Source organism: Sander vitreus, chromosome 12, assembly GCF_031162955.1.
Source record: "Sander vitreus isolate 19-12246 chromosome 12, sanVit1, whole genome shotgun sequence".
Lineage (NCBI taxonomy): Eukaryota > Metazoa > Chordata > Actinopteri > Perciformes > Percidae > Sander > Sander vitreus.
In genome coordinates, this window is record NC_135866.1 from 10187717 (window position 1) to 10212954 (window position 25238).

The window sequence follows — 25238 nt, forward strand, 5'->3', positions numbered from 1 at the left end:
ACAATTGCTGCTTACAGCTGAGACAATTAGTCCATTAATCAACTAGCTGATTGACAGAAAATGTTCTGTTCAATTTCGAATTTTGACATTTTTGAAAAGTTTCTCAAGATACTTTTCAAAATACTTGCTGGTTTTCGTAGTCTTCTACGCTAGTTAACTGACAAAAACAAGCAATTGAAATATGTCAGCTTTTGACATTTTATAGACAAAATGATTGAGAAAATAAATAATTGGCAGAAGGTTCGATGAGAATAATTGTTAGTTGCCCTATTGCTGATATCAAAACACTGGTGTAAGATCAGGGCCTAATATATCCATGATTAATCGATTATCCTAAGAAAAGCAGACAATGCTTAAATGCTGGACTCGGACTTATTCAGACGCATTTGGCGGCAGGACAGAAGGTGTACGTGGTGCAGGGAGCCGAGCTTCTTATTTTAATAAATCAAGTGATTTACACGTCTGAAGCCTGAAAGGGGGATCCTTTGTTTACTAGCTCTGATTGAACCACATTCACTCAAACACACACATTCAAAGACACACTGGCCTTCGTTGCCATAGAAACTCTGGTTTCAGGATGATTCTAATCAAGCTGTTGATCGTTATCACACCGCGTGCCTCCCAGATTGCGTCCAGGTGTTAAACACGCAGATACACACACACACAAGCAGTAATTACAACACAACCTTTATTTCATTACATCATTTTCAAGGCCAAATCACAAATAAATAAGGAAGGAGACACTTGCAATAGCTTGGTTCGCAGGGCCACTTAACCACACAAATCAAGGAGACCCCAAAAACTGGTCAGTAACAAAGATTATTAAATATATAACAGGAGAATTTACACCTGTACAATACTTTTGCCTTACTGTTGTAATGAATTTGAATCATTGATCCCCTCCTCTCTCAACCTTTTTACAATGCAAGTGAAAACAACAGTTTGCACCACCCCACTGTCTTTTGTCTTGTTAGTTCAAACTGATGGAGCAGGACACGGCATTCTGTGCTATCAACAAAATGTGGGGCTCGTTCACATTCTTAAGACCCCTGAAGACAGCTAATGTGTGTCAGAAGGCAACTAGCTGCCTCTAGCTAGGCAGAGGAAAAGCAGCAAAGAGAACTGGTATAAAAAGAAAACCGGAAGGAACGGCTTCCCACCTCATGATAGTACTGTCAAATACTTTCAGGTACTAAAATAACCCTTCTGTGTTGAGCTAGTGGACATCTGATAAGAGAAGACGTAAGAGTACCTGACTATGCCTTTTTTTTATTAATGCTAAATGATTTCAGTACAAGCAAAGCAAAATTTTAGGGCAGCTGTGGGAAGAAATAGACTGAAGCAAGGGTGTCACTCATACAGATGCCATTCAGAGAATATCTCACAAAACTGAAAACCTAAAGTAATTAATGTATGTTATACATTGGTTTAAACAAATGGCAGTTGACAGAATCAAAGACCCTTTTTTATACATTGCACATATAGTGTCATACACATAAACCAATTTGAAGATACAGAAATGTTACCTGCACTCTATGAGGTCGGCGAGTTTATGCTGTATACTCTCAATTAAATTAGGAGTGTATCATAAGGAGTTTCTTCAGTTGTTCGACTGGAGCGCAATCCTCTCACTTCGTGCTTTGGTGCAGTTGCACGCTTTCTATCATGCAATTTCTACAATGCTAAATATTCAATTTTCACTTTACAGTCTTATTTAAAAGCACAGTACGTTCAAAACATCAAGACTTCCCTGTCAGTGTCTCTCTACCATCCTCTTCTTTATTCCTATGCTTGTGTTCCTACAGGTTTTCCAATATGAGTAACAGGCCTACACATTCAAACACTATGGAGGGGCTGCTGTATGTGCGTTTTTTTTTTTTTTCCCTACATACTTTAGTTTAAAATGTGTGTATACATATTGCACATTCATTTTGTATTTCATATTCATAAGTTAAAAAAAAAAAAAAGGAAAAAAAAAAAACAGTAACTAGACCTATGGCAAAAAAGGATAACATGTACAGTTGCACCAACATGTAACTGGGAGAGCAACCAATCAAAGGCTAACTAATGTAACTATTTTTTTTTTTTTTTTTAACAATGGGCTAAGTTCCCTTGGAGACATCCATACTGTGCATTGGTCATGACTTGAGGAATACGTGGCAGATGTGGCTGGGCTACAGCATGTCAATGAACCAACAAAACAACCAATAAGACACAGGTTGGGAGGCATCCAGGGGCTGCTAAGATATGAAAACAATGAAGCTGTGGGCAAAGAGTAGGGATAGGGGGGGGAAGTCCCAATGGCCAGCTTTTACAATTGATGTCTGACCCTGCTGTAAAGGCATGACTCTGCTGCAAAGCAGAAGGGACTGAAGACTAGATCGCTTCTACTAGTCAAGTCAGTAAACACACTCATATGAACAAACTAAGGGACACAGGCAGAAAAAGGGTAGGGAAATACAAAAAAAAAAAAAAAACCTTGTAAACAAAGCTTGTTAAAGTACAATTAGCGTAAACAAATTGGCAATAAAAAAAAAGAAACAGGATAAAGAAATGAAATAACTGTAGGTAAAAGTAAAAACATCTTAATGCTCAATCTCTCATGGCTTTGCAACACCGATTACGTACGCACACAAAATACTCATCAAATGGGTGGGTTCAAAGCAAACCAAACATGAAGGAAACATCGCGACACATGAAAAAAGAGAAAATATCAGTCAAAGACAATAGAGATCCCTGCATAGATTCCAACCTGAATGTTACTGAAAGCCCAGGAGGGATCCCTCTATCAGGCTCATGCTACCCAAATTTCCCTGCCAGGTTATCTGCACTACAAGCCCACGACTATGCTGAACTGGTGGAAGGCTCCAGAGAGCGAGAGAAAGGGAAGCAACAGAGACGGCACGTTGACATTGATCCAGATATACGTATAGCCTGACATTTTGATTCACTTCGAGTCATGCGGGCGTCCGACTTCGTGTGCTGCCTCGGTTGTCATAGCAACTCAAAGGGCTAAATCCATCAAAGGGCCAGGGTCTTGACAGAGAGCATTAAGCTGGATTCAAGAGTTTGTTCCCCTTGTTTTGATCGAAGCTGGTCGCAGGGAAGCTGAGGAGGAGGTTGCATGAGATGGGGGGTGTGTGTGTGTGTGTGTGTGTGTGTTTGTTTGTTTTTACCTTTTATCTAAAGTAGAACTCCTCTCCCAAGTGTTCCCGGTAGTGGCTTCTGAGCTCCGTGTGTATGTGTGCAAGTATATATGTGTTGTTTGGAGTGTGTTTGGATCTGTTATTTTCCTCCATACATTCTCTCAATGTCTTCCTGGTAGTGCGTTTTGAGCTCCTTGCGTTTCAGTTTGAATGCGTCAGTGACCAACCCAGTCTCTGGTGTCCAGGGCTCAGCGCTCAGACGGATCTTCTTGGGGATCTCAAATCGCTCCATTTTCGCTGGTTGGGGGAGAGAGCAGAATCACGGTTCAGACTGCGACAAATCCAGTGTAATACTGGTGCAAGTCTGGCACAAGGCGGACACTATCGCACCCAATCTGAACTGTCAAGTTATGACAGAGAGAGCCCTGTAAGAATGATTACACAGTTGTCTAATCGCAACTTTGTTTAACTGCAATTACTTGCTACGTGTATAACTGTTGATGGTAATTGTCAATTTTATGTTGATTTCAGAAAAAAATACTATTTTTTTTTTTTTTTATTTGACTGAAAGACAATTATATTGTTAATCGCAGTTATTTCTGAGGCAATTAATTGTCCAGTCAAATTTGGAGTTGTTACAGCTCCAGACAGAGAGTACCACCACTTTGGTTTTGTTGAGAAGGCTTTTATCGGACATTTTGTGTGCATATGCAGAATGAATAGAAGCCTAAAATGATAAAAAGGCTTCTTTTTTTTTCCTACCTGAGAGAGCAGCCTCAGTAATGATGCGGAGGGCCTCTTTCTCAACCTGCGAGTTGTTGCACATTTCCTCCCATGTGCCCCTCACATGCAACTGCTCCGCCAGCGCCGTTAGATGCTTGTGGTTAGGCACCACAAAGCTGATCACATACGACTGGTCACTGAAAAATGAGTACAAAAGAGTCCACACGTTTAGATGTTTCACCATAAGGGAGAGAGAAAAAGAAAGAAATAGAGGCAGGAAAATTAGGCAAGACACTGGCTGAAATGTTGCTGTGCTTGGTGAGCCTGCATTTTAAAAAAGGGACTTGAGTGGCGCCCTGAGCCATGTTGTAAGGCTCAGTCCTATACCGCAGAGGCCCAGGTTCGAGTCGACCCTTTGCTGCATGTCGTTCCCAGTCTCTCTACCCCCTTTCCCCTTTCCCATCTTAATCTGTCCTATCAATAAAGGCCAAAAAGCCCCAAAAAATAATCTTAACAAAAAAAGTCTGGAAGAAACAGATTGAGAGGTGTGCACGATTTTACCTGTTAGCATAGGCACAGATGTTGTCTACGAGTGGGCAGTTCTTCAAAACAGCCTCCACTTTCCCTAGAGAGACGTACTCGCCTGCCTGCAATTTCACCAGGTCCTTTTTACGGTCTGTTGGAGGAGAACACACGTCACGATCTGAATAGATGTAACACTTGTACTGCACACACGTGCACTAGTTTGTGGATCTCTTACCGATGATCTTAAGGCATCCGTCAGTGTGGACCTCTCCGATGTCTCCTGTACAGAACCATCTCTGGCCGTGCTCATCCACAAAAAAGTCCTCGCGGTTCTTGGCTTCATTTTTGTAGTAACCCATCGTTACATTGGGGCCGCCAATCAAAATCTCCCCCCGTGGGTTGGGGTTGTCTGTGCTGTAGTAACAACCTGGAGGAGCACAAACCTGATTATTAGAGTATCAATGCGTTTGTTGGCTTCAATAAAAGGTGGGCTGTTGCCATTTGACTCACCCTCCTCCCAGTCTTTCAGCGTGATCTCTGAACAAACCAATGGAGCGCCAACGCGTCCTGTGCTGTAGTCCCACACTGAAAAAACAAACAAAAAAAACACCAAAAAAGACTGCTGGTAAATGTAGGTAAAAATTACAAATCAAGTTATTTTATATTTTTCATTTGCTCGTCTCACAATTTCCCAAAGGGTGGCAAAAACAACAGCTGTTTCAACATGAAATCCCCTCTCTTACTCTCACTGATGGTGCCAGCTCCACAGGTCTCCGTCAGGCCGTAGCCCTGCCCCACAGGGCAGCACAGGCAGATGTTCATGAAGCGCTGTGTGGCAGCGGAGAGTGGAGCTCCGCCAGACAGCAGCACCCGTATGTTCCCTCCCAAGAGCGCACGCACTCGTTTGAACACCAGCCTGTGGGAGTGGGGGGGGCAGAATGAAAACAAAAACGCACAGTATGGAGATGATGAGTGACTCCTACAAAAAACTATTTTTTTTTAAAGTATGCTAAAACCGGGAAATAAAACTGAATGAAAAAGCCATTCAAGCTTTTACAAAGTTAATACATCTACATAGCATCCACCGAAGAATGCCCTGTGCAAACACTATCATAATCAATAATATGCAATGATTCACACCTTTTGTAGAGGCTCAGTGTTAACAAGAATTCACACAAGGCTATGATAGAGGTTAAAGTTTGCTCATGTATCACAGGAGAAGCAAATGTCTCAGCTCATGTACACGGGAATATAAAAGGTGTTTTACCTGTCACAGAGAGGCGTGCTGTAGCCTTTGGAGATCTGCTCCATCTTGTAGTTGTAAGCCAGCACAAACAGCGTCTTTTGGAGTTTGCTCATTTTATCCACTTTGGTCATCACATTCTTGTAGATTCGGTCCATGATCTCCTACACGCGTCAGACGGGAGAACTCTCAGTTAACAACACTTTTGACATTTTCAGTCTATACTCTGTGGCTGTTCTTTGTTATTGACTTTATTTGAAGGTCTGATAAATAATGTTAAGTTACAGGCTATATTACTAATGAAATTGGATTTATGAGTTTGTGTAGTGCAGACTGATCTCACTAAGTGGCGTATGTATGACACACCAATTCGTCTGCCATTTTTGTGCGTTATGAAGACGCGTAATCGTTGTTTAGCGTGTTTATCAACTCCGTTTGGCCTCCATTGACCTACATTACATGTGAATTATCGCCGTAGCGAGTAGTATGAAAGGATGGTGGTTGGTTGGGGTGGCAGATGGGTAAAACACAGGACTTTCACCCAGGAGGGCCGGGATCGCGTCCTGCGTGTTGCATTTAACTGTTTATTTTTTTTTAATAAAGCCTTCCCCAATATTCTTTTCCTAAACCCAACCGTTTATTGTTTTCCTAAGCGTGTGACGTTGGTCTCCGTCGTGTTTCTGTCATTTTTTTAGTGTTACTAAAGCCTTTCCCTAAACCCAACATTTTTTTTTGCTTTTTAAACCGCGTGCAACGTTCTCGCGATAGCACAGCACGTTCTCGCGATAACACGACACGGGGCGACGCCATGTGGTGTGTATGTTTACATCCGCTGTATACAGTGTAGACATACACGTGGATAGCTCAAAATGCATACAGATAACACGCCATTTGGCTTTAGGAAAGTGGCGTGTATGTTTACGCAAAGTCATGATGCCATGTTGGTGTAGTGACAAAAAGACTTACTGGTACAGCAGCCATGAGAGTAGGTTTCAGCACACTGGTATCCCCTTTACTGCCCTTCTTTATCTTTGTGGACTGTGAAAATGAAGGAAAACAATCTTGTCAACTCTCAGAGACCTACTGACCACACAGAGCTTTAAAAGTGACCATAGGCATATTAAATGGATTCTGAATTTAATGTGGAGCCAGAGTAACACCAGATAGGAGTTAGGTTAGACAGAGGACATTATCAAAAGCTAAGCATTCTGCTAGGATCCAGAGATGTTTTGTTAATAAGGGAGCTACAACATATTTCCATCTCATTTTTTATCTCATATTTTCATCTCATCTTGCTAGAGATACAGAGGACCTACGTTTTAGTAATATATGTGAAATACAACACTGACTGCAACAGGGCTGCTCGATTATGAAAAAAAAAAAATCTTAATCACAATTATTTTGGTTAATATTGAAATCACTATTATTTAACACAATTACTCAGCGACTTTTGGAAAGATGTTGCATTTTTACTGTGAAACAGTTAAACAAATCAACAGTGAAAACACTTTTTGAAACTGTGAAATTTCCCTGACTACTTTTCCCGAACACAAGACAAAATAAGAGTTTACTCGCAAAACGTAATGTGCAAAACAGTTGGTTTTCTCGATTACATTGTTTTTGCGATCGTTAGGAGCCAAAATCTAAATCATGATCAAAGTTCGATTAATTGCCCAGCCCTAACTGCAACAAAAACCTGCTGGCCACAAGGTGTGTGTGTGTGTGTGTGTTTCTACACACTGACCTGGTCGGCTAGCGTCTGAGGGGAGGAGTAGCCGATGCGACAGCCGTGAGAGATGCACACCATTTCAGCGCTGAGCTCTAAAACGTGGGCCAACGGCAGGTAGCCAATATAGGTGTCTGTTTCACTGCCAGCACAGAAATATCAGCAGGTTAATTTCCACAATAGACACAGCAGAGAACATAGTGAGGTGGTGGTAATTGAGTGTATGAGGAAAGATGTGATTAGTGTTTCAGAAGCGGTACAGAGAGGAGGAAGAGACTGAGAATATTTTGTTGATTTGGAGAGTTGCAGAACACGAAGAAATGGAGGAAGTGAATCTGATATTTGGCATACTTGAGGTTAGGGATTCGCTCAGCCATGCCAGTGATACCAGCAATGATGTTGCCATGGGAGATCATGACACCCTTGGGGATGCCAGTGGAGCCGCTGGTGTACATGATGACCGCGATGTCCGAGGGCTCTGGCTGTCTGCGGTCTACTGCTACTGCAGAGACAGAAGAGCAGAGGCGTGATGCTTAGAGAGGAAATGGCTCACACACACACCAACATAAACATTAGTAGTTCAGCAGTTTTCCATGCCATTATACAGCTTAAGCGTCTAATCACCTAAGCGTTTTTGTGCGCACCGCATAAGCACATGAACGTAAAAAACAACGTGTAGGGCATCTGGACGAGCTGACGCACGGGGCGGGCGTCCGTCCAATAATGTAAAAAAGATAAAAGCAGCAAATCCTTATACTTACTCTGCCAATCCTATAATCAAGAGACCCCCTTTCAATTAATCTCAACTCATACATGTTTGTTTAATTATAGAAATAATTATGTAAATATTGTTTTCTATGTGATTGTGAAGGAAACTTGGCTAAAATTCATTCAGAAAATATTTCCCATGCATATTGTGTGTTCTATTTGCAATTATATCTAATCTTTTATACAATCGTTAGTGTTTTCTTGGTCAAATATTGTGAGAGGAAAATTATAAAAATGACTCGAGTGATTGTTGCAGTACAAACAATTTCTGTTCCCCCTAATATTTTCTAAAAAGTCGACCAAAGTCATTGTGGCACCGTGTATTTGGCAAGTGGTGATTGACCTCTTGCTGACTCTGTCATGCACAGCACATCACTCCAATTACACATCAGGGTGTTGGCTTTGTATTAAGCCTCCATCAGTGTACTTCCATTGCCCCAACAAAATTAGAAAAACCCTTTTTAATCACAATGCACAAATACTCACAATTGTCAGGCTTGGATCCCATCTCCTTCACAGCGTCCATGTTGTAGACCACGATGCCTCTGGGGATGTCTGGCCAGCTAGTGGGTTTAGTGTCTACTACGATGATGTACTGCAGCCTCGGCACATCACAGAGTATAGCCTGGGACATGGAGTTGGATGTAAGAGGGAGGGAGGGAGAAGAGCGAGTGAGAGGAAGAAGTAATTATGCAAATAAAACTGAGCTTCTTATCAAGCCCTAATGCACAAACTGTAATTTAGTATTCCTATTAGTGAATTTAAAGTGCACAGCCTTGTTTAAAACAGCTAACATCATGGAGACAGATGACGACAGCAAAGCAGGTACCTTGAGGCGGCTCTGAAGCAGGTCTTTGCTTGTGATGATGTGCGTGATCCCGGTCTCGTTCAGGCCGTGGGCGATGGCCGTGGGTCCGAGAGTGACGTACAGGGTCACAACTGTCAAATTCAAAACCAGTGAAGTTGGTCAGTCATCTCAAGTGCTTTACAGTGGGCCCACGATTGTCTGAATACACATATATTTGTCATATTTGTCACTCACGTGGGAAATTGTACATAAAGCAGGCTTGTGCTGCCACGATCCACTCTGCTCTGGTCTCACAGAAGATGGCGATATTACACTGAGGTCTCTGGCCGAGCGCTGCCAGACCGCTGCCAAAACACCTTGCTGCCTTGTAGGTTTCCTCGTACGACAGCCAGTTATAGTTCCCTAGAATTACCTACACACAACATGCAAAAGGTTGTATGCAATATTCAGGATTATTTCCACATACTACACCAAACATAAAAAAAACGATGTATAAAGCACATATATTCTACAGGCCTGGGCAGCTTCAGAGCATCTTTTCAGGAGCAGTTTTAGTCAATATGACAAATATGAAGAGAATGCTCACATAATTTAAGGGACCTTACAGCCATGGTATCCACGTTGATGAAATGTGAGCACCGTATATCTGCATCACAATATAAAAAAGATCATGTGCAATACTGACACTGTTGAATCTAAAAGAGGTCTGATGTTGTTACCAGTACAACAGCATCCTTCATATGCAGTCAGTCAGCGCCATCTACAGGGCTTTTGCAGCCATGCAGGTGTTACTGAGGAGGCTCTCAGCTGCGAGAGGAAGCACCAGTAACACTGCTGCTCCTCCACCCACATTCAGGCGGAGCTGTCAGTCTCTCACAAGCCGAGCCTTCTATAATCCCACAGATTCACCTAATGCTTACAGTTCTCAACTTACAAGTGATGAGTGATACCACCCACTAACTTTTTTTTTTTTTTTTTGGTGGTCCACTTTTTATTATTATTTTTCCTTTTTACCAGACAGAAAAACACCAACCAGAAATACAGTTGGACAACAAGACGATACCAAAACAAAAAAATAAACCCTGTGGCGATCCCTCCCTCCCCCCCCCACCACCCCATGGGTCTCCATTAAACTGTTAATCCATTGGGCTTTTGTGACTGTGTGTGGGGGTTTCCAACGTAAAGCTAGCATCTTCTTGGCAGCAGTGATGCCGGTCAGAAGAGTGCGTGTAATCCTACAGGTTAATTTCAGTGAGGTGATATCATTCAAGAGTACCACCCACTAACTTGACTAAAGGGCTGTCCTAGATTTAACAAATTCTTAGTCGACTAACACTCACACGATGTTATCAAGTAATCCATTAGTTGACCTATTTGACAGCTTTGTAAAACTAAGTTTCTCCACAAAGAATCATGCAAAAGCCCCACTTTAGATATTGTGTGCCAAAGATGTGCTCATAGGTTTCTTGGAAATAAGTCATTCAGCTAGTCTGGCTATCACCAGACCAAGCTCAATCTTTTAAGATTGAACATTAGTCTGGGGAGTCTGCTCTGTATTTTCTACTGCACAAGAGGCGTGATCAACGGGCATAGTTCAAATGATTCTGTACGCAATTGGACAGTCCTTCAACCAATCAGACCAACTATCCGGGTGACGTACTTTGCTCCATTCTTTTGGCCACCAGCGGGGCTAGCTGGTAAATTAGGCTTTTACCAAAGCTGGTCGGTAGTAAGGCAAACACATCCTTCTTTTGTAGGAATTGTTCCAGGGCAAGTTTCGGTTCCGTTTTCAGAGAAAACTTGCCTTTGAAATCTATTGAAACAGCAGCGACAGCGGCATCAACAGGTTGCTGCGCTTTTGGTGGCCGCTATGTTGAATGTAAACAAAAAGCTGCTTACCGTCTCTATCGTCATCGTGTTAAACCCGCCAATAGCGCGCAATCAAATCACCGGCAGATCGGGCTGGGTTTCCCCAGTCTATCATTCAGCATGAAAAATGTATGAAAAATAAGTAATCGACTAAAGAAATCTTAGTGGACTAAGATCAAAACGACGGATTTGTCAACATATCCACTAAGAGGGGGCAGCCCTACTTGCAGTATATCCAACAGACTAGGGTTGAAACGATTCCTTGTGTAACTCGAATAATAACAAAAAATCCTCGATGCAAAATTCTTTGCCTCAAAGCTTTGTTTAATCAATGTAACTAACGTTGTACGGCTCACTGTGTTTCCGCACGGAGGATTATTACTAGCGCACAACAGGCTGACGCTTCTGTGGACACAAGACTGAAACGTACAGTGTACTAGCCACAGCCGACCTGTCAAGCGCCAGTGTGACGTCATGGGAGCGCCTTAACAGTTTATACTCGCGCGTGGTGGTCGCGACACTAGTTGCAGTCCTCTCCTGAACAGAGGCGGCGCTAATGAGGAAAGGCTACTGACTTTGCTATTTCTACGGACTAGAAGAAGAAGAAAATAATATAAAAAAAAAAGGTAAACAACGGCAGAACTGGCAGCAGCATTGCCGTCAATGCTTTGATTTGATTCGATGACCTACTTCGTCGGATTAATCCTTTCATTCACGGTAAAAGAACTCATCTTAACCCAGTAAGTTTACAAGAGAGACTTGCAGTCACTCTGAGAGTCCTGGCATCTGGTTACCCTCGAGCTCGTTCAGGCTTCCTGTTTCTGCTTTGTTGCGCGCCGCAAAAAAAAAATGGAGTGGACGCGCACTCAAAATCCTGGCAGCAAGATCTACGTCATTTTGGCGTCACACTGGCGCACGCTCGGATGCTGCGACTGTAAAACGGCCTTGACAGCGCAGATTACAAATTAAGGAAGACAGCGAAAATAGTGAGGGTCTAAGAGAAGAGACAGGCTAGAGAAAACGACGGAAAGTTTGGGATCATTTTAAGCTACAAACATGCTGCTACAAAAACATCCAGTGTACTCATCCATTCCACGGAACGACTCCGACACAAGGTAACATAAACGTCTGCTGCTCTCTTCCACCGCGCTGTTTTACACAACAATTTAAAACGAAAGCTGTCGGTTTGTAGTCTAACTGTTTATTAGTTTGCTACTAATCTTTGGAAATTTAGCTGCTACTGGAGACAAACCAGCTCCTCCCCCCCTGGAGCATGGCTACTTACTATGCACGTGAATGACGTCATTGGACCATGCCGGTGATATCTGCATTCTTTATTCTTTCTCCTCACTCAGTATTAGGCTTCTGAAAATGTGTCCCCAGAACAGTATAGTTGAATGGACCTGCTGTAAGCTTTGTACCGTCACATTTACCCTCGGGTTAGTAGTTAGTTTTTTTTTTTTTTAAGGGTCTTGGTAGTGTGTTGCTTTTTCTAAAAAAGGAAACCTGTCTTTTGTATATATACAAAAGACAGGTATCCTTTTTTAGAATTTTTTTTTTATTGCATTTCCTTTTTTTAGTAAACAGCAATTGTTTACTATAAAGCAAAAGTATTTCTTATCCGATTACTCGATTAATCGATGGAATAAATCGGTAGAATACTCGATTACTAAAAATCAATAGCTGGAGCCCTACAACAGACTGAATTTAAAGAATAATGAAGGTCATAGACAATCTACTGCATGTGTGCAAGGGTAACAGGAGCAGGTCAGTGTCTCTCACCTTCTTGAAGACCTTGCCGTTAGGCTGGGGCTCATCCTCCTCATTGAGCACCTCCCTGGTGCCCAGACAGTCTCTCTGTGGAAACCGACTCGCAGCGTATTCAAACATTTTGTCCAGGGTGTCCACCCTAGGGTGCAGCCATGCCACCAGCTTCTCTTGGCTGTTGATGGCCCGGTAAGGCCCTGCTGGGTGTCCACTAACTGAGCGTGCCTTGATCCGGCGAGCCCGTTCCAAGTTGGTGCCAGCTCCGGAAAAGAAGTACCAGGGTATGAAGGTGATGACAGAGTAGACCCAGACCACAGAGTGGAAGACCTGCAGCAGCAGGGGGTTCATATCTTCCTTCAACTTCATCTTTGAGGATGAAGTCAGGGCTGGAGATGAATCACACCAGACAAGCAATGATGAACTGTGGTGGTTCTTTTTGTGCAGCAAGGCAACCAGACCTGCAACAGAGAGGCACAACATGACATTTTAGAAAGTACTGCTAGAATAAAAGCAGTATCAGCACATTTGGAAATATCGAGCAGCAGCAAAAACGTGGCCCCTGGTAAATAAATCCTAGCTTGTCTGAGGACCATCTCTGCCTATTGTTAGGTTGGCTCTCAGTCAGCACTATTTCACCAGATCCGCTGGCCCTGTTGCACGGATCCCAGCATGATTTTCAAGATTAAATAATAGTGCATTCTTTTTTTTAAAGATTTTTTTTGGGGCTTTTCAGTCTTTTTATTTGATAGGACAGCTAGGTGAGAAAGGGGAGAGAGAGGGGGAAGACATGCAGGAAATCGTCACAGGTCGGATTCGAACCCTAGACCTCTGCGTCAAGACAAACCTCTCAGTACATGTGCGCCTGCTCTACCCACTGAACCAACCCGGCCACAATAATAGTGCATTCTAAAATGATTAGTTAATTAGTTGGTAGACTAATAGAATAAAAATGAATTGCCTCCTGTGAAGATTTGTTGCTTGTATTTACAAACCAAGAAAACATTGCCTCCTCTAATTTTCAGGAATTATACACTTTCTCTGACTTATTGTACCATTAGTTTAGTTTGCAACTCATACCATGAAGTAGGGCTGCACGATATTGTTTCATCGTCTACATCGCGATGTGCGCATGCGCGATAGTCACATCGCAGGACGTTGCGATGTTGACACTACAACTTCTTTGCTGCTTGATAAAAAAGTAAACTCTCACCGTTCTCTTTTTCCATGATTGTTACCGGCCGACCCTTCCCCTTTAAGACAGGTGGTCATGTGACGTAACGTTAGTCCGACGGGGGGGGGGGGGGGTTTGTTATGGGAAGTGAGGCTCTCCCGTGTGTAGAAAAGTACCGTAAGCGGCAGCTGCAGCTGACACAGTGATGCACATGCTTTTCCATGGGTAGTGAAGCTACAGTAGTCAGTGCTCTTGGTCACACAGTTTGTTGAAGAGTGTGCCATGCAGGCTCTGCATGCACAGCAAACCAACAATCATGATCTATTTTAATCAATTTATCAAACAACCAAAGCAGGCCCCGCTAGTCGACCACAACGTGAAGTTTAGAGGAAGCAACATGCATGCATTATTAATATCATTCACTTTAGCCTGGATTGGTATTATATGCATACAATGGTGTCATGTCAGTCAACCAGTGTATTTCTTCCTAATTTCCCTCTCCAAAATCTCTTCAGAAGAGTAGTCACAGCCTTACTTGCTTTGGTTTTTGTAAAGCATTAAAGTTCAACAAAGACTGGTTCACATAAGAAAATTTCCTTTTTCATTTTTATTTTCTTTGTAGATGCACTCCCCTACAGCATCACCCCAGTAGTTGAGAATTATTTAGTATTTCTAAATAGGGCTATTTATGTCCTTGTAAAAATTTATTTTTTTCATATCGCAATATATATCGCAGGGGAAAAAAATATCGCAATGTAAGTTTTTTCCAATATCGTGCAGGCCTACCATGAAGTACAACAATGTTTGCAAATGCAGTATTATAGCATGTTTTTATACTTGTTACTGCTCTCATTTGTTTGGCTTTAACACAAAAAACCTTTGGATCAACTCCAACCGTCACCCGGAGCTCAGCTATTCCTAGTGCATCCTTAAGGCCAGAGTGTAATTTGCAGTGCAGACCTGTCGCCACTGCGCCTGAGCATGTTAGAACTAGCGGCAGTGATTCATACTGCATCTTAGAATGAGCCGTCTAGGGGTCACAAGGGAGGTTAGCACAACCTGGCCAGCTAATATAACAGTACTGAGAAGAATCTAACACTGACCGATGAGGTGGGCTGCTCCTGGCCAAATGCAAACGAACAAGCTTCAAGAAACAACCCACATGTAATCTCTACATGTTTAGCGGCACAAGAACATTTAAGGATCCTGTTATTTAGACAAATATTCTTCCTTCTAACATGCTACACTTCTATGGTAAACAGAGATGTGTGCGCAGACAGGTAACTCTAGTTAAGAGTGTTAGTCCTTAGTGTCCAACTAGGCTAACTGGTCACCTGCACTGCAACACACTCTTGTGCTCAGTAAGGACTATGGCCAGTGTAAAATTCCATGCAGGGTCCAATCTGTTTCTACGCCACAATAGATTTCCTCTCACTGTACAGAGTTCATTATGAATTCAAAGCAGCATGTTTAAGCGTTAGTGTGTGCACTAGGAATGGGCCGGTTACCGGTTTTCAAGGTATACAGATGTTTGAAAAAGTCACTAAAATTTTCTGTCATAGCGTTCAACCGAGATATTTTTGCTGAAGGTTATCATACCATCAGAATCTCCTACCGGCCCATTCCTAGTGTGCACTGCACAGGGATGTTAACACGAGTGCTCTAAACTTCCTCATGAATTCTATTCTCAGACAAAAAAAAAAAAAAGTGGTACATCTGCCCATAGCTATTATGAAACTGTTATGCTGCTAGGTAAAGGAAGCCAATTCGATTTGTCTCTGTAGGCCTATGTTTTAGGGTTTTATTAGAATGCAAACAGCAACTGCCTTTGCTATCAACTGCCTGTCTATACACATTGCATAAACCATCTCAAACCATTCAGGTAAAGGTTGAACATGTCTCACCTGTTTTGCAACAACTCCCATACCACATCCAACTGCCAACTCTACATTTGGGCAGAGCAAAGACACAAAGAAGTCACAGGAACTGCAAGATGAAAGCCTACTCCGTTTCTGTTTAACAGTTGTAAAAAAGGTTCAGTCATTATGTACTTTGAATAAAGTAGACACAACTGCTCCTGATAACTATTCCAACAAGGCGACGTATGATTATAAAAAGGAAAGAAACCAATTAGCATGTAACACAGTTTTTAATAACCAACCACGTATGACGTACAGTCAAGACTTCATGATGAAAATATCACCTTAGTTGTAATGCCAGCCCATCTATCCAGGTTTGTAATGCTGCCATAAAGCTGACTGTAAGCACACATGCATATTGTCTTACAACAGTATTAAACATACACACATAAACATATGATGCATAAAGGATAAATTAAGGTTTGGTATGTAAAGCACTCAGTGTTCAACAATGGAGAAGACTGAGCTTCCCACCACCATACTTAAAACTAGAGATAACAGCACAGATTAGTGTTTATGTATGGCAGTATTCCAGTAGTACATTCTTCAGCCCATCAACCTAAAATTACTTTTATCTAACTATCATTTTTATACTAAATCTGTTTTATCCACAGTGCCATTATCTGAGTCAGTGGGCATCTCAGGACAACAGGATGATGCCACATTACAAACCTTACCCTCTCTCTAATCTGGTGATCATCACGCAGTTTCTCCATCTTATCTTTTGGGCTAACGTTACATTGTTGTATCAGATAATGCGTCGCCTTTTAATCTACCATATAATGTGTATTCTTCTTTAACTTTGGACTTTTTTTTAACGGTTATCATATTGTATCTGTGTTCCTATGTGAAGCACTAGATACGGTGTGGTATCGACAGTGTTTGTTCAATGTTTTGTGTTTCCATCTTAGATATTTGCTATCAAGATAACATGTTGTTATGATAACACATTGTGTCTCACACACGCACACACACACACACACACACACACACCTAGATCTCAGTGTCTGTGTGTGTGACGCTATCAATGCCTAACCGGGCAAGGAGATAGTTTTCATTTTAAATCAGCTAACAACAGAACATTTTCACTGCGCTGTGACCATCTCTGAAGCTAACGTTATAGGCTAACAGCATCAAGATTAGCAGCTAGAGGACAGCTCAAAGACGCGCTAGTAGCTAGCAAAGCGGGGTAGCTAGCATTTAGCGCTTCAGCTAACCACTGTAACGTGACCTGTTGTTGGCTCGCTGCTGCTAATGTAGTAAAATCTGTCTATTTATCAAAATTCGGTAACTAATATAAAGGAGGCACACGCCTCGTATTGTACACAAATGTATCGCACATTAAATGCGATGTGCCGCGCTGTTGAGCAAACCGGTCGCTAACAATCAGCCCATCTCATCAACATCTGCAAAGCGTTCACACAGCAACACATTCTCACCTCTTTTCTCAACCGCTACGCCTGAGTCGCTGGGGGGTTGGATTAAGTCTCTTTATCCTTGTAACCAAAGCTCTGACATTATATTTATTTAATCTATTAACAGGGTGTATTTGGTTATAAATCACGCCTGCTAGTCTGTTAAAAAACGTATATAAAATTTGGTCAAATTGTAAATCTCAACATCACCGGGCCAGTGCTGCCAGCCCGGAAGCTACTGAATGACGTCAGGAATTTCTCTGTCAGCGATTGGCGCACTGGAGGTGGCGCGTGCTTGGGGGAAAGGGGACGTCAGTGAGGTTACTAGCGTTCACAGCATGGTTCACACTGTCTATGGATTCACACCATAGACATATATAGATGTCTATGGTTCACACAGCCACACCAACTGTCTGGACGATAGACACGTAGTATATCCCGCTACTGTTCCTAATGCATGTGTGGCAGGAGGTCTATCCATAATTAAAGTAATCATTTCTCGATGAATTTTGCACCGATTTTCAAGCGGTCTGCTTTGTTACAAATGCCAGACATGTATTTATGATAGCCTACAGGATACTTGGTTAAATAAAAAAATGCGAGTTTTCATACCAAAACACCCTGTCTTGTGTGAAAGGGTGTTTTTTTTTTTTTTTTTGATGGGTTTCTGATTCCTAATTCATATTTTGTAAATCTTTTAATGTGGAAAGCACTTTAGCTTAATGCAAACGTGTTTATTTCTGCTGAGAATTTAGGATTTTTTTTTAACATGGGGTATGGGGACACAACTGTCTGGACCATCAAATGGTAATGACCCGGGCTAGACCCCAGTGGCCAGTTCATTTGGTCGACCACTATTTGACCTGTCATCGTGACCAGGTGTGAACGTTTTACCAGAGCGAGAAAGAGAGTACACAAGACAAAGACCTAAGGAGAGAACTAACTGAACGTAATGTAAACCAATTATGTGTATCTGTCTGTCTACAAACTCTGAACAGTCACCAGCAGATCCTCCCACACAGTTCTCCTGTACGAAATTAACGTGTTATTAAAGCAAAACCAAAACCGCAGAAACTCAATGTCCTCTATTTGTGGACGAGTCTAGCCTAGCAACTACTACTACACTACTATACTACGTTTTCATTTTTAAGCAGCGTTTTGAGACAAAAATGTAGCAGAACATATCACATGACCATTCGCATACACTGGGCATGTGCGTGCCGGTGTAAACAGGAAGCAAATTGTCTGAAGTTACTAAAGTAAGACAAGGAATTTACTTGCTTGGACCGACGACAAGGTGGAACTGGTACTGAAAGGTATGTAAACCTACCTAACTGACAAGATTGACTGACGTGCATTGTCATTTCCGAAGGTCTCCGTTTGTGCCCATCCAGACTACAAAGCAACCCCAGAGTTTTCAAACCAAAAGGGGGGCAGTAATGTTTCCAAATGTCTCTGTTTTAGGGGTTCTGAAACGCCGGAGTAGTGTGGACGCAAGGCCTAAACCTAGCAAACGATATTAGTTTTTAAACCAAAACGTAGTAGTGTAGATGTATATCCTGCAGACCCGAGAAGTAAAACCGCACAGATGCAATGGTCCTTGAAAGTAGCTTACCTTATATCTTTAGAATTGGTATACCATTCATAAATACAACTAGCCACAATAATCTGAAGAAAGGTGAGCCCAGTAGTTGGCTTCCTTTCTTAAACTAAAGACAAACGACAAAAAAACAAAACCAAAGAAAAAATGCATTTCTCTGAGTACAATTTGTTCAAATAGTTAAAGCGTAACTCTCGCCAAAATGCAACCTAAGGTCTTTTTGTGAATGTACCCGAGTCAAACTTTCGTTTAAAAGCATATTTAGGACGGAAGCGCCACTTTTAAGATTTACCGTATTTTAGTTTTTCGGTCAAATGGCCTTTTTGAATGGGAGTAATAGGGGCACTTTTATGCTAGCCTCAAAATAGCTATTTTTAAAACACTAAGAAGGCTCGACACAACATGAAACTTTGCTCAAAGTATCAACAGGGTCTCTACACATGAACTCGAGCATTGAGAACATTGATTGTGTACCCAGAGTTTACTAAAAAGAGAGGTTTTGAACAACTCACCATAGCTCTTGTTGTTTGAGGCCGCTACCACCTCGGCAGTCAAAACAAGTCGATATCAAAACAAGTAGCCACAGATTTAGTATATCCCTTGTGCACCGGTGTAGTTAAGGTGTAGAGCCCTTGGTCATACTTCAAGCAAAGTTTCATGTTGTGTCGAGCCTTCTTAGTGTTTTAAAAATAGCTATTTTGAGGCTAGCATAGAAGTGCCCCTATTACTCCCATTCAAAAGGCCATTTGACCGAAAAACAAAAATACGGTAAATCTTAAAAGTGGCGCTTCCGTCCTAAATATGCTTTTAAACGAAAGTTTGACTTGGGTACATTCACAAAAACACCCTAGGTTGCATTATGGCGAGAGTTACGCTTTAACCCAGTGGTTCTCAACCTTTTTGTGACCAGCGCCCCCATAACCATTATGCAGGTACCTTACCGCCCCCTCATCTGGCGCCCCCCGTCATCCTCTGAATGCCCCCTGGTGCGGGCTGTACCATCCCCGTTGAGAAACACTGAGTTAACCTATAAATATAGCTGTGTTTCAAATAGGCTATACAGGTTTATAGACTAATACTTATTTTGTATTAATTAATGTCGTTTTTTTAAGATTATATTTTGGGCATTTTTAGGCATTTATTGACAGGACAGCTGAAGAAATGAAAGGGGAGTGAGAGAGGGAATGACATGCAGCAAAGGGCCGCAGGTCGTAGTCGAACCCGGGTCCACTGCGTCGAGGAGTAAACCTCTATATATGGGTGCCCGCTCTACCAACTGAGCTTTCCGGGCGCCAATGTAGTTCTTTTTATAACTTTTAACTTTTAGCAGCTGGTGACGCTATGTACATTTCCCTCATCTTCATTCAGTACCTAACACCATAGCTTTTAGCATTTGCAATAACCCTTGCACCAATAAGAACTGTATTGACGAGACATAGAGACGCTTTATTATGCTTTACCATAATTAAACATTATAAAAACAGCTGTAGGAAGTATCTCTAATCTTTAGCAAGAAGAACGGATTTAGGGGGATGTAAGAGGTGCCTGCGCTGCTGTTAAATTCTTCTGTTGAAGTTTGGAGTTACAATGCGGTAGAAGTTTCTCTTCCTCCCAGCTGTCTGTCTCACCACTATTTTTGGCCTTGGCTCGTAGCTCTTTGTACCCATCCCACAGCTTGTCCCTTATGGCCTATTTTTTTTTTTTTTCCAGGCCAGTTCTAGCCTCTCATTTGTTTGCGTCAGTATAGCATGACAGGGGGAGAGTGCGATCCAGATGAGGAAGATGGGTGTGGAGTAGATAGATCTAGGAGCTGGCAGTGAGGAAGCTTGGTGGAGGATAATCCTCAAACCATCTCAACCACTACCCATAAAGATTTGATTTAATCCCCCTAAACAAAACAAAAAAATCTAATACACAGATTGATAGAAAACCGTTTCTTTCTCTACACAGCAATCATCTGACAGGCACCATCCCTGATAGAGCCGTCTGCAACAATGTATTGATTAGTCATACTGTTACTTGTGAAAATCAATATGGTCTGCTCCCATGACAGTGGGAAAAAAAAGACTGCATAAAGTTTGCTGATTTACTTACCAACGCAAAAAGAAGCAACCAAAAATAGCTGATGACTGTTGTTAAAACTACTTTACCATCATTACTCACCCAGTACATTTGACCAAGACACTGAACCCCAAAATATATTTTGGGTCACCGCACTTTGTTTTGTTTTAGCCACTCTGATAAAATGCATATGGGTGTATGTATGTGAAAACTAATTCTGTTGCTTTTATTCCTTTTTTGTACCTCTAACTTTACTTGAACTAGTTAATTTTACTGATGTGAGTGACAACTGGAGGCAGAATTAAAACATAACAAACAAAATAGATTTTTATAGGGCTGTAGCTAACGATTATATTGTCGATTAATCTGTCGATTATTTTCTCGATTAATCGATTAGTTGTTTGGTCTATAAAATGTCAGAAAATGGTGAAAAAATGTCGATCGGTGTTTTCCAAAGCCCAAGAAGACGTCCTCAAATGTCTTGTGTTGTCCACAACTCAAAGATATTCAGTTTACTGTCGTGGAGGAGTAAAACAACTAGAAAATATTCACATTTAAAAAGCTGGAATCCGAGAATCAAAATAGTTGGCAATTAATTCAATAGTTGACAAGAAATCGATTAATCTCTGGAACTAGGTTTTGTATGTAGAATTCATCATTTTGTAGCAGTAGGCATGTGGTTCATCACTATCCTTTGCTGCATTCTCACTTTTATACACTAGAGGGAGTCGCTGCACATTTCTTTCATGAGGGCTTCGCACTGCACAGAGAGAAGATCCAACAGTTCAAGACAAAGGAAAGTCTACTTTGAGCGATAAAGTGAAATGGCTAGGCAAGCCATGGCTGACTCTTTGACCCTGGACATTGACCTCTTCTCACTGGTCTCTGGAGTGTTTGCATGCTTGTTAGGCCATATGTCCGTGCAGACATATTCTGACATGCACACTAACACAGAAGTTCATGCCTTCTCCTTTTCATAAACACACGCTATTCACACAAGCATGTGATCACATGAAGAGTGTGTACAGAGTGGTGATAATCACTCTCCTCAGGCTATTTCTGAGGTCATCTTGATAGGACACAAGCCATCAGAGGGCAGATGTTATGGAACACTTTCATCTCCTCTGTGAAATTTGTGTGTCCAATATGATAATGACAGGAGGACACACTTTGCACACACTTTAAGGCCAGACACAGGAAGAAAGGAAATGTATCTTGGAACATCTCTGGGTGACTCAGTCTTTCTTGACAGCATGCACAGTGGCTAATGGCTGTTAGGGTTTTTACATATGTTTCATTTAAGTTCTTGCTGAGACTTCCACACTGAAAATACCAAAATTATGAAATGGAATATCTATGCTTTTGCAAGAAGTGTAAAGACAAGATGTCACTGTTTCACTGCACATTCCAATCTTTTAAAGTAAAACAACTAAACTAATAACTTTTGAGCCCCTGGCTGATTATGAAGCCCTTTGACATCCAGTTGGACTTATAGGGAAAAGGGGGGAGGTGTTGTTTGGGGATTAGGGAACAAAAGGATCCTTTTCTGTCATCAAAGAGGATCTGCTCCCAACTCATCCCCTGCTCTGTGGCGACAGCTTTTTAGTTTTTTTGCGAGAGGGAGCTGGAGGGATGACAGAGGGGGGGCTATAGCGGGAAAGATTGATGGTAGGGGATGCAGATTTCCTTAACTTCCTAACTTAACTAATCCTTAACTTTAAGCCCTGCAGTCCCTGTGAAATGAAGCCCAATGCCCCAGACACAGTGTTGCCTACAGCTCCCAGCGGAGGCCTGCCACCTCTCCTTTTTTCTCAAGCTTTTGTCACGGTGGCATTTAAGTGGCATTACTCACCGACTGGATGACCAAGAGAAGGAGTCCCTTTGAGAAACCTGAAAGAGATGGATTTTAACTCCTGAGACCAGTGTCACTACTTAAAACAACACTAAGTGGAGATGAATACCCACTGTGTTTTTGTGATTTAGCTAAACTAAACAGAGACGTCTACTTGAATCATAACTGATCTAATAACCCAAACCTAATGAATTGACAGCAGGGTTAGTCATATTATAATTTTCCTAAACATAGGAAGTGATGGATGAGAAGAGAATGTCTTTGGGGCCTAATTTATACAAAACAAACACACAGAAATGATATTCATTATTCTTTTATTTAACACTTCCCTGTAACCCGAGACCTTTGAGAATGATCTGGCCGTGAACCAAGTCAGTAGAAGATTTGATGTGTTCTTGCAGTTTATATGTATGACCAGAGGTGGAATGTAACTAAGTACATTTACTCAAGTACTGTAAATAAGTTCAAATTTGACGTACTTTACTTGAGTCTTTTCCTTTCAAGTCACTTTCTACTTCTACTCCACTACATTCAGAGGGAAGTATTTTACTTTATACTCCACTACATTCATCTGACAGCCTTATTTACTTTACAAACAAGATTTTTGCACACAAAACACATGTAGTTTATAAAATACGATGGTTTATTATAAATTAAACTACCCAACAATATACAGGCCTACAGGTACAGCTGAAATGATTAGCCGATTAAACACTTAGTTCATTGACAGAACTGTTTGGATCGTTTCCAGTCTCTAAAATGTGAAGATTACATTGAGTACTTTTACTTTTAATACTTTAAGTACAGTTTCCTGATGATACATACATACTTTTACTTAAGTAACATTTTCAATGTGGGAGTTCTAACAGATTCTTTTTTACAGTGTGTTATTAGAACTTTTACTTAAGTAAAGGATATGAATACTTCTTCCACTGCGTATGACTGGGAAAGCAAACTTAAGCAGGAGGTCATCTGCACTTCCATTGTCTCACCTCTTTACCACACTACTTATTTTGGCCCCCTACCCCAGAGTTATTTCTCTCATCTTGTGAAGGCTCATGTCCCCTCAGGGTCATTGGCCTGGGATCCCCTGCTGACCCGGTCCACCACGGGGAGTCAGTGTAATCACACAGAGGGGGCTATGGGGTAAGCAGGTTCTGTCATTAGAACAATATCATGTTGTTAGTAATGATGGTGCCACAAGAAGATTACAATAAATCAATCACATACCATCAGCTTGACACATACATAAACATATACGCCTGCTTGGACAATAGCTTCCAAGGCTGTCTTGAAATAATTTCAGTACATACATGTGAAACAAGTATGGGGGGAGAGAAGGGAGGGGTACTAGCAATCTTCCTGTTGTTCAAGTCAGTGTCGGCAAATGTTTCCATTAGCAAGACAAGTCAAAGTGCTCTTTCAATGATTTTGAGCATTTTGTGACGATGCTGTGTGTGTGTGTGTGTGTGTGTGTGTGTGTGTGTGTGTGTGTGTGTTAGAGATGTTCCGATGCCGATACCGGCTCCGATACTGCCTAAAACGCTGGTATCTGTATCGGGAAGTACTGGAGTTTATGCACCGATCCGATACCACGTAATAAAGCCCTAAAGAAAATCAACGTTAAAGTAGTTTATTTATGTTCTTTTTCCGTTATAACTGACTGTCAAACTGCAGAATAAAAGAAAGTTCTGGGGCGTTCATTGTTTGTGTTTGTTCATGTTTCATGTTTCACAAAGAGTTTAACCTGAGCCAGACTGACAACAAAGATATAGAAATCATACCACATCCATACAGGGATAGTAGTATACAGTTGTTAAAACATAATAAAATATATGACACACTAGTATCGGATCGGTACTCGCAAGTTCAGGTATCAGAATCGGTATCGGGAAGCAAAAAATAGTATTGGGCCATCTCTAGTGTGTGTGTGTGTGCGTGTGTGTGCGTGTGTGTGTGTGTGTGTGTGTCTCCTGTTCAGCCCATGGCCCATTTGCCACATCTGTCAGATCGTGTAGCACTACAACTCCCTCAATTATGAAACCGACATCCTCAGGTCCATCTGTGGGCTCTGCTCCATCGTGTCGCATAACATAGATTCCCAAGACCATTTTTCTCCTTGCACCAGGATCAATAACCTAAAAATGGGAGAAATCATAGCATTCACTCAAATCTGTAAAAAAATAAAAATAATAATGTTTGGTTATGTCATGATTTATGTTAAAAAAAAGTGTCTGTGTGTATGTGTGTGTGTGTGTATGTGTGTGTGTGTGTATATATATATTCTGGTAATGGTTTATAATAGCAGCTAGTATAAATAGGCTTTGTTACAATACACTTAATAAAGCCAAGTATACGTCTGTATGAGGCAAGAATACTTTTAATAATTATACTTTTCTTAAGTATATCTACATTAAATGATTAAGTACAAGTATAAACCACTTATATTGTTTTGTATACTTGTCAGTATAAATCAAGTATACTTAAGTATAATTCTGTTGTCTGTCTTTACATTAAAAGTAAACTGAAAGCCTACTCTCTTAGTTTAAAAGAAGTATAGTAATAGCACACTTGAATACACTTATTTTTCGTAAGTCTAATTGGGTTACAGAAACAGCTTTATTTCACTACAATGTCCATTTACG

The 25238-nt window shown here is 41.4% G+C and overlaps 1 protein-coding gene across 2 annotated transcripts; it reads right to left on the reverse strand.

The window, feature by feature from the left end:
* Nucleotides 1–671: 671 nt before the first annotated feature.
* On the reverse strand, nucleotides 672–17314 carry acsl3b (acyl-CoA synthetase long chain family member 3b). Of its 2 annotated transcripts, XM_078263706.1 has the most exons (16): nucleotides 17105–17314; nucleotides 15651–15691; nucleotides 12591–13033; nucleotides 9174–9351; nucleotides 8961–9070; nucleotides 8618–8756; nucleotides 7715–7865; nucleotides 7382–7505; nucleotides 6604–6675; nucleotides 5662–5801; nucleotides 5138–5310; nucleotides 4905–4979; nucleotides 4630–4821; nucleotides 4431–4545; nucleotides 3909–4066; nucleotides 672–3443 (listed from the first exon to the last, which is right to left on the reverse strand). In XM_078263706.1, the coding sequence occupies exons 2-16, from the start codon at nucleotides 15676–15678 to the stop codon at nucleotides 3286–3288; spliced, it is 2256 nt and encodes a 751-aa protein (XP_078119832.1). In that variant the 5' UTR covers nucleotides 15679–15691; nucleotides 17105–17314; the 3' UTR covers nucleotides 672–3285. The 2 variants fall into 2 exon arrangements, with proteins under 2 accessions (XP_078119832.1, XP_078119834.1); XM_078263708.1 differs by lacking the exon at nucleotides 15651–15691.
* Nucleotides 17315–25238: the final 7924 nt, after the last annotated feature.